Source organism: Lynx rufus, unplaced genomic scaffold (genome assembly GCF_022079265.1).
Source record: "Lynx rufus isolate CCGP_SWC_20201006 ecotype Redwood Valley unplaced genomic scaffold, mLynRuf1.p SCAF_3, whole genome shotgun sequence".
Classification (NCBI taxonomy): domain Eukaryota; kingdom Metazoa; phylum Chordata; class Mammalia; order Carnivora; family Felidae; genus Lynx; species Lynx rufus.
Window position 1 is genome coordinate 126,125,575 of NW_025814845.1, and position 16,440 is coordinate 126,142,014.

At 34.5% G+C, this 16,440-nt stretch overlaps 1 protein-coding gene across 1 annotated transcript in view; it reads right to left on the reverse strand.

Annotated features, from left to right (window-relative positions):
• LRBA (LPS responsive beige-like anchor protein) overlaps nt 1–16,440 on the reverse strand; it is a 792,976-nt gene that overhangs the window by 636,759 nt on the left and 139,777 nt on the right. The window contains exons 14-17 of the mRNA XM_047092315.1: nt 11,938–12,106; nt 6,315–6,394; nt 4,657–4,719; nt 2,556–2,653 (exon numbers count right to left, since the gene is read on the reverse strand). Coding sequence (XP_046948271.1) covers nt 2,556–2,653; nt 4,657–4,719; nt 6,315–6,394; nt 11,938–12,106 — 410 coding nt within the window. The remainder of the gene's footprint in view (nt 1–2,555; nt 2,654–4,656; nt 4,720–6,314; nt 6,395–11,937; nt 12,107–16,440) is intronic.

Here is a 16,440-nt window from a genome sequence, read left to right on the forward strand (position 1 = left end):
GCGTCAGGCTCTGGGCGGATGGCTCGGAGCCTGGAGCCTGTTTCCGATTCTGTGTCTCCCTCTCTCTCTGCCCCTCCCCCGTTCATGCTCTGTCTCTCTCTGTCCCCAAAATAAATAAAAACGTTGAAAAAAAAATTTAAAAAAAAAAAAAAAAAAAAAAAAAAAGAAAAAAAAAATTATCAGTATCAGAAATGAGAGATGTCACATCACTACATGTTCAAGAGAGAATTAAACGCAAATAAGAGAAAAACTATACCAATAAATTTGACCATTTAGATAAAAGACAATTTCTCAATAGAAACTTATCAGGGGCACCTGGGTGGTTCCCACTCTTGATTTAGGCTCAGGTCATGATCTCTAGTTCATGAGTTTGGGCCCAATGTCCAGCTGTGCACTGGCAGCATGGAGCCTGCTTGGGATTCTCTCCCTCTCTGCCTCTCCCTTGCTTGCACTCTCTCTCTCTCTGACTAAATAAACATTAAAAAATAAAATGTAAAAAGAAAGGAAACTTATCAAAGCTCATCACAGAAGAAATAGGTAAAAAAAAAAAAAAAATAGCCCTATATTTATTAAGGAAATCGGAAACTGTAGCAAAAAACCTCTCTATGAAGAAAATTTCACACAAAAATAACTTCACTGGTAAATTTTACCAAACATTTAAAGAATAAATAACAATTACTCTATACAAACTCTTCAAAAAAGTTGAAGAGTAGGAAATACTTTCCAAATCATTCTATGAGGTAAGCATTTACTCTGACACTTCAATCAACAGACTCTTGAGTAAAGCAGATTACCCTCCATAATTTGAGTGGGCTTCATACAACCCGTTGAAACCTTTAATAGAAAAGAAGACAGGCACCTGGGTGGCTTAGTTAAGCTGGCGACTCTTGATTTTGGCTCGGGTCATGATATCATGATTCGTGGGATCAAGCCCTGCATCAGACTCTGTGCTGACAGCGTGGAGCCTGTGTGGGATTCTCTCTCTCTCTCTATCTCTCTCCCTCTCCCTCTCTCTCTCAAAATAAATACACATTTAAAACAGAAGGAGAAGAAAAAAAAACTAACCTCCCTAAAAAAAAGAGGGAATTTTGCCAGCAGATTGCCTTTGGACTTAAACTGCAACATCAGCTCTTACATCTCCAGCCTGCCGCCCTCCCAACCATGTAAATTTTGGACCTACTGGCCTCAACAATCACATGGGCCAACTCCTTAAAATCAATCATCAATCAATCAGTCAATCTTTCTGTCTCTCTCAACTGGTTCTTTTTCTCTAGATAACTCTAAAAATACACTCCCTTAAGGATAACATATAAAGCCATCTTCTAATAGCAAACGAGCATTGAAAAGTACTAAAAAAATATTTCAAATAGAGAACTGATCTGGGAAATTTACTGTAACTAGATCATTAGTTACCGTAGCTTATCATCTGGCAAAGTTGTTCTTAAAACTTTTGTGGTCCAAAATCTTTTTATTAAATGAATGATTTAAAACAAAAGTATTCTGGTTTCGTTGTTGTTATGGACTAAATGTATACCTCCCAATTCATATGTTAAAGCCTTAATACCTAGTATGGCTATATTTGGAGATGGGGCTTAAAAGGAAGTAATTCAGGGGCGCCTGGGTGGCTCAGTCGGTTAAGCGTCCGACTTCAGCCAGGTCACGATCTCGCGGTCCGCGAGTTCGAGCCCCGCATCGGGCTCTGGGCTGATGGCTCAGAGCCTGGAGCCTGCTTCCGATTCCGTGTCTCCCTCTCTCTCTCTGCCCCTCCCCCATTCATGCTGTGTCTCTGTCTCAAAAATAAATAAATGTTAAAAAAAAAAAAAATTTAAAAAAAAAAAGGAAGTAATTCAGATAAAATGAGGTCATAAGGTTAGGTCCTTGATACAACAGAAATAATATCCTTATAAAAAGAGACAAGAGAGCTTTTTTTCTCCCTCCAGAGAGCTTTCTCTCTTTCTCTTCCTTCATACACATATAAACAGGTCATGTGAACACACAATGGGAAGGTGGCTATCTACAGTTTGAGAAGAGAGCCCTTACCAGACACCACACCTGCTGATACCTTGATCTTAAATTTCTAGTCTCCAAAACTGTAAGAAAATAAATTTCTGTTGTTTATGGAACCCGGTCTATGATATTGTGTTATGGAAGCCCAAGTAGATTAATACAATGATGATTTGGGATTGGGTATAAAGGTAGTGATATTTAAAAGGGAGGAAAGAGATCTTTTCTTGCGCCACAAATGAGTACTACTGTTCTAGGATCTAAAGATAACACTGTTAAAGAATTCAATCTTACAATACCTGTCTAACAGCACTAGCCATACAAAATATTCACATGATTTATTTGATCAGTCTTCACAAATTAAATAGTAACACAGCCTCTATAAAATTAAAGATTTCTTAAAAAAAACATAACACATAAAACAGGTCTTATATCCTAACTCATTTATAATACATGATCCATTAGTACTTCCCATATGTGAGAATCTTCTATCATTTCCAAACTAAACTCTTATATTAAATATAATTAAATCCCTGATATACAACTCCTACCGTAATCCATTCCTCTGGTCAAAAGCAGGAATCATAGAGTTAGGATGTTCTGACATTAATGCAACAAGCAGTTGTAGGACATCCATTAGATTGTCGTCCTAAAATCAATGTAGAAATTTTTTAAAACAAGGAAAAAATAACTTTTTTGAACACTGTATACTTCCATAACAAAAGAAATTCTAACTTAAAATAATAAGTAGATATATGAGCAATATATACGTATTTTTAACAAACTGGTTCTTAACAAACCAGTTTGTTATATATATATATTGAGCAATATATACTTGTTTTTAACAAACTGGCTTTTAACAAACATATACATATTTTCTGTTTAACTCAAAATACACATCACCAAATAGTCACATAGTTTCTTAATCAAAGAAACAAAACCCCTCTTATAATACAGTATCAAGATTTCCGAAAACATATTCTATAGATATACTAACATCTGACCAAACAGGATTTTTTTAGAGAAGGTATATACATCAAGAAATTGGGGGAAGAGAAAACTAGGTTGTTTTCTTTTTTATAGCAAAACATATTACAGTCTTTAATAAGGTAATAGATGTTGTCAATCTGGTGGCAGTGTTGGGGACAACATATGTATCATTTCCTAATTTTTTTCACCTGGACCACTTTATTCACTGACCCTCTCAAGAAGCTAGTTCCAACAGTAAGCTTTGGAGGAAACAACTGAACAGTTTTCATATATTATTTATTGACAGTAGTGAAAGTATAGATGATCATAAATGTTTGCTGAAGCAACAGACTACTGTATATAGTATAACTTGATAATATTGACAGAATAGCACAGAAGCATATGTAAGTTGTGAAATACAAAAAAAATTCCAAGAAATCCTATACATCCTTGGTTAAATATTCCAGTATTGTATGCATATTATCAGAACCAACTTGGGCAATAATGACCCAAAGAGGAAAAGGGAAGCAGCTATCAAGAGCTAGTTATCTCTTGCCTTGTCTATAGGTTTTTGCCCACTGCTCTGGAGCTTTGGTTTTGGCACCTATTTGAATATCTAATTTTCAGTAAGCTAAGCAGATAATCTAGAGCTAGGGCACTGAGGCTTGGGAAAAGTATTATCTGAAGGAATTGAAAGATTCCTGAATTAACGAAGTAAGAGAAAAGGGAAGATCACTGTGACTTCCAATTTCTCTTTTATGAAATACTTCAGTCCCTTAGGGAGTCAGGATTAATAAAAAAACAAAATCACATTTCATTGGATCAAGACCCATGTCAGGCTCTGCATTGACAGGGCAGATTCTCTCTCCCCTTCTCTTTGTGCCCCTCCCTCCACTTGCATGCACAGGTACTCCCTAAATAAATAAATAATAAACAAATAAACAAACAAATAAGTAAATAAAGATGTTTAAAAAAGCAAAATCATATGCAAAAACATTACTAGGAAATTCAGTTGAAAAATCTTCAACTATTACACTGAGTAAGGAAAAAAATGCCCTAATCAAGAGGAAAAAGAAAGCACAATCACTAATATTTGAGTCACATATGACTCAATCAAGAAATTTAAGCTACTTTTCTACCTCAATTAAGATAGGTCAAAATAATATCTCTCATTTATTAATGATTCACAAACACATTATTTCATACTATAACAGATATTTATTAAAGCACAAGACATGAATTGTACAATAGAAACGTAAATTATCATTTAAAATGCTGTGCTTAACATGAAATTCCATCAATTCCGAATTTTAATTATTTAAAAAATATTTAATCCAATTATTTAATTAGATTACATTGGCATGTTTTACATTTATATTCTATTTTTTCATATGTTACACTGGTTCCTAGAGATACAATAAAGGTATTCTTTGGCATACTTTCTTATTCATTCAATAAGATCTAATTTCAAAACTTTTAAAGCTTTTCATGATTATTCTCAAAGCCATCTGTGATAACACAGGGTATTTAAATGAAAGTTGCTAAGATTTAGTTCCTAAATACATTTACTCCCCCAATGATAGTCATATAATTAATGAAAGATAATTTTAATTTTTACTTTAAAAAAAAATGACACTACAGCTTCAAAATATAAAATCCCAAAATATAAAATTCAAATGTTACCTCATGCATAGTGAGTAGGTAATTAAGAATGGCCTGTAATTCATCTTCCTTTACTCCAGAATCCTTTAAAAACATAATATAAGTATCTTAAACTTACATATAAAAAACTTTTTTAAAAAGGGAAATACTGTAACATTTTTTCAACCTGGTCAGTTGCAATAAATATACAAAGATATAATCACATAGAATCTAAATTTAAAATATGTACTAGGCGAGGGGTGCCTGGCTGGCTCAGTCAGAAGAGTGTGTGACTCTTGATCTCAGAGTCATGAGTTCAAGTCTCACATAGGGTGCAGAGATTACTTAAATAAAACTTTTTTTAAAAAGTATTAAAAAGATATGCAGTAATCAAGACTGGGTAAAAGTCAAAAGAAATAACATCAGTATCCTGTTTTCAGAACCATATATGATAAGCTATCCAACAGAGCTATAGAATTCTGAAGAAAAACAATAATTAATGTTAAAGAGTACTATCAACAGCTACCACTATATCAAATACAGAAGACAACTTTTCCATTTCTTTTTTCTATTAAATTTGGAAAGTAAATGAATAGCTTCTAAAATTACCAGCTAAAACATCAGGTATTAAAAACTGAGTAGTACCTTCCCTGAGGTTTAAAACACAATACTTTTAAATATCAATTCAGTATTTAAATTTTCAACCTATCCTATCAATTTATTAACAATAAAACAAAGCTGCAATGAGAAAGAGAATTACAGGGGGCGCCTGGGCGGAACAGTAGGTTAAGCATCTGATTTTGGCTCAGGTCATGATCTCACAGTTCATGGGTTCGAGCCTCGCGTTGGGCTCTGTGCTAACAGCTCAGAGCTCGAAGCCTGCTTTAAGTTCTGTGTCTCCCTCTCTCTAACCCTCCCCTACTTGCATTCTGTCTCTCTCTGTCAAAAATAAATAACCATTAAAAAAAATTGTTTAATAAAAAAAGAGAATTAGAAAAAAAAACACTAGAAAAATTTTTTAAAAACAAAATTCAAGGGATAAATTTTTTTATAAATGGAAATAAGGTATCTGAGTCTAAAAGATATACTAAAAGCTTGGTCCATGTAACATAATATTAAATTCTAAAAAATAATAAAATGACAGGAAACAGGGAATAAAATATTGACAAAAAATTCATTTATGTATTGTTATAAAACCAAAACACCTTCTTTAAACATAATAAATATTATTTTACTTACAACAGAATTAAATGGGACAAAGGCAATCATTTCTAAAGGCTGATATATCTTCCTGGTATATCTATACAGGGAAATTTTTTCTCAAAACCTGAATGTCAGGTACAAGAGGCCCACTAAAAATGAAACCTCCTAGAAGAGTTTTGTTGACTACTGTATCACTACTGCCAAGAATAATACTTAGTACTAAACAGAAACTCAGTAAATATTTGCTGAATAAAAGAATGAATCCACTTGCACCCCTACAGAAATTCATAACATATATTACAATTATCTCCAATTCTGCAATAATATATATCCATAAGTCCACAAGAAAGAATGAAAAACATAGAAAAAAGTATCTTTCAGAGTATTTTCCAATGTGTAATCCTAGGAATCCAACAAAGAGTAAATAGACAGTATCTTACGTGAAATTAAAAGTTAAAATACAGAACATGCCAAAGTAAAAGTAAATATAAACTTACCTTCATCACTAACTGCTTAATGAACATCAATAAGAATGCTCGTAGAGAAAATATTTCTTTTTGATTAGGTCGTGGTCCATCTTTGGAAAAAAAATATATACATGCACACTTAGTGTTTCAAAGACCTCAAAGGAAAGAATAAAATTGTCTTTCCTAATAGTTTCTGTACATTTATTTGAGAAACATAAAAGTGAGCCACCTAAAGGGAGTTAAGCCTCAATACTATCATTTAGAACTGAAAAGATAAAGAGTTTCCCAGACGAGCAAAAGCTAGAGAAGTTCATTACCACTAAACATGCTCTGTAAGAAATATTAAAGGGACTTTTTTAGGCAGGAATTTAAAAAGGCCATAACTAGAAATAAGAAAATATCAGAAAGAAAAAAACACACTGGTAAAGGCAAACATATAGTAAAGGTAGGTGATCACTCACTTGGAAAGGTAGTATAAAACTCAAAGACCAAAGTAGTAAAATCAACTCTATTCTACAATAATCAGTTAAGAAATACACTAAATAAGAAGTTTAAAATATGGTATCAAACTATAAAATATTGGGAGATGAGGGGAGCAAAAATGTAATACTTTTAGAATGCATTTGAACTTAAGGAATGACAACTTAAAATGAACTTCTATATACTTAGGTTTTTAGATTTGAAGCTCATGGCAACCACAAAGAAACCTTTGAAACACAAAAAACAAAAAGAAAGGAATCCAAAAATAACACTAAACAAAATCATCAAATCACAAGGAAAAATAGCAAGAAGGAAGAAAGGAACAGAGAAGTACAAAAAAAAAAAAAGTAAGTCATTTAACAAAATAGCAATAAATATGTATCAGTAATAACTCTGAATTTGAATGAGTAAGAAAAAAAAAGGTGGGGGGGCCTGGGTGGCTCAGTCAGTTAAGGATCTGACTTCAGCTCAGGTCATGATCTCGCAGTTTGTGAGTTTGAGCCCCACTGACAGCTCAGAGCCTGAAGCCTGCTTCGGTTTCTGTGTCTCCCCCTCTCTCTGCCCCTCCCATGCTCACACTCTGTCTCTAACTGTCTCAAAAATAAATAAACATTAAAAAAAAACTAAAAAAAAAAAAAAAAAAAAAAACAAGACCCTCTATATGCTGCCATCAAAAGACTCACTGCAGATCTAAAGATACACATAGACTAAAAGTGAAGTGATGGGAAAAGATATACCATGAAAACAGATATGAAAAAAAAGCTGGACTGGCAATACTTATATCACACAGTAGAGACTTTTTAAAAAGCTGTAACAAGAGATAAAGCACATTACAAAATGATAAAGGGATTAATCCAACAAGAAGGCATAATACTTGTAAATATTTATGTGCCCAACATTGCAGCACCTAAATACATAAAGCAAACATTACCAAACAAAAAGGGAGAACCTGACAGTAATACAATAATAGTAGGGGATTTTAACACTCCCCTTACATCAATAGATATATCATCCAGACAGAATATGAATAAGAAAACACTGGCCTTAAATGACACATTAGACCATATACACTAAACAGGTATGTACAGAACATTCCATCCAAAAAACCCAAGACACATCTTCTCAAGTACATGAAACATTCTCTAGAATATTAGCATGACAGACCACAAAACAAGTCTCTTTAAATAAATTTAAGAAGACTGAAATTGCAGGAGCACCTGGGTGATTCAGTTGGTTAAGCCTCCGACTTCAGCTCAGGTCATGATCTAGCAGTTTGTGAGTTCAAGCCCCGTTTCAGGCTCTGTGCTGAAAGTTCAGAACCTGGAGCCTGCTTCAGATTCTGTGTCTCCCTCTCTCTCTGCCTCTCCCCCAGGCATATTCTGTCTCTCTCTTTCTCAAAAGTGAATAAACATTTTAAAAAATAAATAAGATAGGGGCGCCTAGGTGGCTCAGTCGGTTGAGTGTCCAACTTCGGCTCAGGTCATGATCTCACCGTTCCCAAGTTCGAGCCCCATATCGGGCTCTGTGTTAACAACTCAGAGCCTGGAGCCTGTTTCAGATTCTGTGTCTCCCTCTCTGTCTCTGCCCTTCCCCAACTCGTGCTCTGTCTCTCTCTCTCAAAAATAAATAAACATTAAAAAACATTGTTCAAATAAAATAAAATACATTAAATTAAAAAAAAGACTGAAATTGGATCAAGCATCTTTCCAACCAAATGATGTGAAACTAGAAATCAATTACAAGAATAAAACTAGAAAAAAACACATACATGCAGAGACCAAAAAACATGTTACTAAAAAACCAATGGGAGAGGTGCCTGGGTGGCTCAGTCAGCTAAGCATCTGACTTCGGCTCAGATCATGATCTCACGGTTTGTGAGTTCAAGCCACCCGTCAGGCTCTATGGTAACATCACAGAGCCTGGAGCCTGCTTTAGATTCTGTATCTCTCCCTCTCTCTTTGCCCCTTCCCCACCCACCCTCTGTCTCTCAAAAAAAAAAAAAAGTCAAAAGTAAATAAAAATAAAAAACCAATGGGCCAAAAAAAAAAATCAAAAAGGATATTCGAAAATACCTTGAGACAAATGAAAGTGAAAACATAATGTTCCAATATCTATGAAATGCAGCAAAAGCAGATCCAAAAGGGAAGTTTATGTCAAAACAGGCCTACCTCAAGAACAAGAAAAATCTCTAAGAGGACATACAGATAGCCAACAGGCACATGAAAAGATGCCCAACATCACTAACCACCTGGGAAATGCAAATCAAAACCATAATGAGACATCACCTCACACCTGCCAGAATGACTAAAATCAAAAAGACAAGAAGTAATAAATATTAGTGAGAATGTGAAGAAAAATAACCTTAACACACTGTTGACAACATAAACTGGTGTAGCCACTATAGAATACAGTATGGAGATTCCTCAAAATATAAAAATTAGAATTGCCATACAATCCAGCAATTCCACTTCTAGGTGTTTACCCAAAAAAACTATGAATTTAAAAACATATGCATCCCTATGTTAACCACACCATTATTTACCATAGTGAAGACACAGAAGTAACCTAAATGTCCATAGACAGATACAAGGATAAAGATGTGGCGAGTACACACACACACACACACACACACACACACACACACACACACGACACACTCAGGAATATTACCCAGCCATAAAAATGAAAACTTGTCACTGTGACATGTAGGGATAGGCCTAAAGAGTATTACGCTAAGTGAAGTCAGAGAAAGACATACTGATAATTTCACTTATACGTATAATCTGAAAAACAAAACAAATGAACAAAGTAAAACACTCATATGTACAGAAAACAAACTGACAATTACCAGAGGGGAGGAAGATGGCAGGATAGACAAAATAGATGAATAGATCAAGAGGTACAATTTTCCAATTATAAAATAAATTCAAAGAGATTTACTATTCAGTTTAAGAAATATAGTTAATAATATTGTAACAACTTTATATGTTGACAGATGGTGACTAGACTATTGTGGTAACCATTTTGTAATGTATATAAATATCAAATCACTATGTTGATACTAATACAATACTGTTCATCAATTATTCCTCAATTTAAAGAGTTTTATGCCTTCTAGAAAGACATTCAATCTCACATACAATTGTATATACAATGTTTCAAATGTACAAAATGGGTTATGCTGAAACTATAATGAAGAAGTTTATTTTTGATTAAGGTTAAATGAATTCTAAAACATGAAAATGAGGCAATAAAATTCATACTCAATAACAATATGCACTTATATTTTGCTTTAAAAGACTCTGAGAATGTTAGTACAGTAACAGAAGTTTACAAAGAAAAAAGAAAAGGAAAATCTAAACTTTATATGTGAATTTAGTAAGAAATAAACTTCTACTGTTACTATTGTATAAGCTAATACAAAAAATTTTTAAAGTACACCTCAACACAGTTTGGTTCATTTAGAAGGGAATGTTATGTTGACTACCTCTGACATCTCCTCCTCTTCTTGAAAAAGTCCTTGGTCACACATGGCTCACATTAAAGTCAATTTTCATGTCTCAAACAAATAATCCTCAAGTAGAATGCTTTTGAAACCAAACCCCATTGTTGTAAGATCCTAAAGTTAGGTACCTGTTTGCCCCGTATTTTCTGCAATTCCGCCCCCAACCCCCCGCCACTAATCACTATCTACAGCTAGTTCTTAGACCACCAAAGCACAGGACCACCATGACCTCAAACAGATCAATTAAAATAGGAAGAAAATTGCTTAAAACTTTTTCCACATGACAATTCCTAGACAAAGAATAGGAGAGAGTTACTGAGTTACAACAGAATTAATTACAAACTCTGTTCAGCTCTCTCACTTGAAGTATGAGACTTCCCCAAGGTCACTAATCAGTCTATAAAATAAATGCCAGAATACAAAACTAATATTCAGCACATGTACATGATACAGCTACATCAGGAAATTACGATCTAGCTCTACATGTGCTACAACCTTACCACCTTAAAGAGATCATATAAATTCTGTGTGCACTCATATCTTTCTAAATTATACATAGTGTATTCTCTAAGAATAAGCAGAATTTATTTTGAAATGGATAAAGAAAGCTTCATACTAATATGAAACCTTGTGTTTGTAAATCACTGAACAGCCAAAGCATTTAAGTACAGTGACTCTCCAGCATCTATTTCCTGATTTCAAGCAGCAGCCCTCAATTTTTATCAAGGTACTGAACCCATCCTTGCTCTCAGATCATGTATTTCAGAGGTGGGACAGGCTTCCATGCCCATGTACAGGCAATCAGAAAAATACCTGCCACATAGACTGGACACATGATACAATCAGAGCCAATGAGCAGCAAAAGACTTTTGCTGGAAATGTTCAATACAGGCAGACACTCTTCTGCTGGACTTGTAGTTTTAAGGTTGTGAAGGTGGAGTGGCTGCTAAAGGGAGAGAATACATGAAAAGAGCCAACAAAGAAAAACTGGGAAATGGACAGAGACAAACTGGGTTCAAGAGCCATATTCTGAATCCTTGCACCATGTTTTACTAAAAATGCCAATGTATATGAGGTGATTAACAACACCCTTTTACAACAACAGCCAATTTAAAGTAGGTTGTACAACCAAAAGATCCACCATTTATCAAAATTTTTATTTTGATCCTTCCCATAAATTTCTGACATGATGAATGAATATTATCTTTCCAGTAATTTCCTGATTGATTATACAGGGAAATAATTACTGAAATTTTATAAGTTCATTATATTATTTATTAGAAGTAGATACTCCCCTACTTCCATAAGAAATCTCCATTTCCCAAAAAACATGGTTTTTAATTATTCTCATTATGAGAATTAGCTTCTGCATCAACACCATATGCTAATATAAAATTTCTTCACATTTTCAGTGCCTTAATATACACTCTGCAAGCAACTTATACCAGCAGCAGTAGCATTCTTCTATAAAAGTAGCTAGTTTTTATTTTAAGTAGCGAGTTATTAACCTCTGTCAATCACAATTCAGTACAAACTATTAAAATTATTAGTAAGATTAAAATATAATTTTGCCATGATGATATTCAGAAAAACTTCAAGAATAATATATTATTGGTTAAAACAAAGAAAAACAATCTATGACAAAATATGTAGGCTGAGATAATATACCTAATCCTTTTGGGGTGATACCACTTCGATCCTGAGGATTCACTGCCCAGTAGTAGTACTTCAGTGTATGCATGATGAGAAGCACTGTTCCAACTCTCCGAATGGCATTATATATGTTGACTGTACCAATGAATTCCGTGGACAGGTAAGTATAGAGTGTCAACTGAACCTAGAGAATCAAAATGAAGAGTTTACATCAAAGAAGCAGCCCAGCATTTTACCCATTTCCAGTATATGTTCAGGCTAGTTGTGTGGACCATACTTTTTCCATGAAGATGCTGATCTTGATGGTAACAAGTTACCATGTTAAAAGGTAACAATAATCACAGGTGCATGCATATATATACACATGTAAACACACACGTTCCTTATAAAACTAAACCAAGTAAATGCTTCTTTAAATAGTAGCATTATAAAGTAATCATCCCAAAATATATCAAATGTTTACAGCTATCCCATGAAAATAACTAACTCCTAATTAATTAGCACTTACTCATAAGCATATATAGCTTATTTGTATAGTAAGTTTACTCTTCATACTATGCACAGTTGTTTTAAAAAACTGGAAATTTTCTTGGTTTTGCAGAAAATTAGAAGCTAGAATAACTCAAAGAAGAAATAAAAAGTAGGAATAACCTGAAAGGGGGAAAGGCAGAAGTCAAAAGGGATAGAAAATGTAAAGCCTACCTTAAGAAATATTTATTAGAAAAATAGAATTCTGTTATAACAGCTCATTGCTACGAATATAATCTTAAGATTATAATTTCTCAACATGTTTATCAGTTTTATCCTCTAATTAGAAAAGGATTCTAAAGGGGAACCTGGGTGGCACAGTTAAGCATCCAACTTTGGCTCAGGTCATCTCACAGTCTGTGAGTTCGAGTCCCGCATTGGGTTCTGTGCTGCCAGCGCAGAGCCTGGAGCCTGCTTCAGATTCTGTCCCCCTCTCTCTGCCCCTCCTCTGCTCACGCTCTTTCTCTCTCTCTCTCTCTCTCTCTCTCTCAAAGATAAATAAACATTTAAAAAAAAAAAAAGGATTCTAAAGGGGCACCTGGGTGGCTCAGTCGGTTAAGCATCCAACTTCAGCTCAGGTCATGATTCCACTGCTCATGAATTCGAGCCCCACTTCAGGCTCTGTGCAGACAGCTCAGAGCCTGGAGCATGCTTCAGATTCTGTCTCCATCTCTCTGCCCCTCCCCCCTCTCTAATAGAAAAAATAAAACAAAAAAATTTTTAAATAATAAAAAGGGTTCCACTAGTCTTATTTCCAAATAAATCATCTCAATAAAAACATAAAAACTTACTAACTTCAAAATATAAGCTCTTATTATTATTTTAAAAGAGAGAGTGTCCAAGTGGGGGAGAGGGTAAAGAGGGAAAGAGAATCTTAAGCAGCCTGGGATCATGACCTGAGCTGAAATCAAGAGTCAGATGCTCAACCGACTGAGCCACCCAGGCACTCCTAAGCTCTTAACATATAAAGAAACACAGGATAAAGAGTGGCAGAGTCTGAACCACCTCAAATTGAAGCCTAATGATTATAGCGTACAATACTATACATATGGTATATTCCAATGACTCGCAGAAAAATAATATTATTTTCATGCAGCTAATATCATTCAAATGGACAGGCCCAGTTTACTTGTCAGTGAGGCTATTTAACACTTTGTCACAACATTTTCTTACACCATTCACCAAAAAAAAAAAAACTCAAAATGGATGAAGGACCTGAATATAAGCCATCAGCTGCAGCAATTTCTTACTTGACACATCTCCAAAGGCGAGGGAATTAAAAGCAAAAATGAACTACTGGGACTTCATCAAGATAAAACTTATGCACTGCAAAGGAAACAATCAACAAAACTAAAACGCAACTGACAGAATGGGAAAAGATATTTTCAAAAGACATATTGGACAAAGGGCTAGTATCCAAAATCTATAAAGAACTCACCAAACTCCACACCCGAAAAACAAATAATCCAGTGAAGAAATGGGCAGAAGACATGAATAGACACTTCTCTAAAGAAGACATCCAGATGGCCAACAGGCACATGAAAACATGCTCAACGTCACTCTCATCAGGGAAATGCAAATCAAAACCAAACTGAGATAACACCGGTCAGAGTGGCTAAAATAAACAAATCAAGAGACTATAGATGCTGAAGAGGATGTGAAGAAACGGGAACCCTCATGCACTGTTGGTGGGAATGCAAACTGGTGCAACCACTCTGGAAAACACTGTGGAGGTTCCTCAAAAAATTAAAAATAGATCTACCCTATGACCCAGCAATAGCACTCCTAGGAATTTACCCAACGGATACAGGAGTGCTGATGCAGAGGGGCACTTGTATCCCAATGTTTATAGCAGCACTTTCAACAATAGCCAAATTATGGAAAGAGCCTAAAGGTCCATCAGCTGATGAATGGATAAAGAAGTTGTGGTTTATATATACAATGGAATACTACTTGGCAATGAGAAAGAATGAAATATGGCCTTTTGTAGCAATGTGGATGCTAAGTGAAATAAGTCATACAGAGAAAGACAGATACCATATGTTTTCACTCTTATGTGGATCCTGAGAAACTTAACAGAAGACCATGGTGGGGGCGGGGGGGGGGAGGAAAAAAAAAGTTACAGAGAGGGAAGGAGGCAAACCAAAAGAGACTCTTAAAATCTGAGAATAAACTGAGGGTTGATGGGGGGGGGGGGGTAGGAGGGAGGGGAAAGTGGGTGATGGGCATTGAGGAGGGCACCTGTTGGGATGAGCACTGGGTGTTGTATGGAAACCAATTTGACAATAAATTTCATATTGAAAAAAAAAATACTTTGTCACATGGTTCAAATTCTTGACGATGCTATTTAAACCATTTAGAAAATATTTACATCCAACTATGCATAATGATGTATTATGGAAATATAATGTCATACACACTGTCCCTCAGTAGATGAAATCCAGTTGAGAAAATGAAAAATAGACATAAATTTAAGTGAAAAACTAACCTACTGAAATATAAAGATGACTTAAGAAAATTATTTTAAAAAGCATCTGGAATTAACACATTTATAAAGGGGCGTCTGAATGATTCAGTAGGTAGAGCACACTTCGTCTCAGAGTTATAAGTTCAAGCTCTGCACTGGGTATAGAGATCACTTAAAAATAAAACCTTAAAAAAATAAGAAAGAAAGAAACAGAAGTGTGTAATTAATTACAAAATAAGTAGCAAAGACGTATTAGAAACTATCAATTTGGAGGCCAGAGAAATTATTATAAGATAAGCAAAAAAGCCTAACTAATAAAACAGGTATTAAGGTAGGCTTTGAAAGTTAGTACTAAGATAGGTAGACAGAACCAAAGACGATATTTCAAACAGGGAAAATGGTAGATCATACAACAGGCTTCCCAAGATCTAGAACAATGCTCTTCAAACCTGATTGTGCATTAGCATACCTGAAAAATATTTTTTTAAATGCTGATGCCTGGGCCCTATCCCAGACTAATTAAAAAACACAATGTAGGATGGAATTCTGATTTTGATTTTTAAAAAAAAACAAAACAAAAAAATAAAACCTCTCCCAACAGGTTCTATCATCAGCCAGGACTGAGAACCACGGCTCAGGCATAATGTTTTTAGCATAATGTTTTACCCACTGAGGATAACTGAGTTTTTAAGCTAGAAAGCTTAGAAAAGAGTATTGACATGAAGACTTAATGCTAGAAAAGAGACTACTATATTCTGAAAACAACTGGAAGCTATTACACATTTGGGGGCCAAGAAATGATCTGATGAGAGTTATAAACATAAAAATTCTGGCAAAAAAAGTCATAAAAATAGGAAAAACTGAAGAAAGTCAGTTTATTGAGAATAATACTGTAGTAAAAGAAAAAGGCTTTAATAACACATTGACATGAATAAGAATGGGGACCTCAAGATTATTCATATGCTAACAATGAATAAACACTCCTCATTTACTTATTATGTAATTTAGTAACCATATAAATTATATGTGTTAATATCAGTCTTTCCCATTACATTCTATGAGGGCAAGAATTAGAGCTGTCTTGTTCACTGAATTAGAGCTGTCTTGTTCACCACAGTATCCATAGTGATAAAACAGTTACCCAACAAATAAAGTAACCTTCCATTAAGCACCCTTTTCAAAAGCAAAGGTTGATTCATACATATATGCCTTCAACTTTGGTAACCACAGGTGAAATTACCATGAAGCTAATGAAGTTTAAACTTTATGCTCACTCATCCATACAGGTTCTCTGCAAAACCCTAAACCTCATTTGTATGCATTATGTCATATTCTTTTTCTTAAAAATTTCCACCCTCCCTCTAATTGTATAACATTCAGACCAAACAAACATTGGAAAACAAAACAAACCTTGCTAGAACTATCTTTATAATAAAATTAAGGTAGATTTAACCCCTTATGGATATACAAAGCAAACAACTAAAACAGAAGGAAAGTTTAATATTAACATAACCACTGTAATT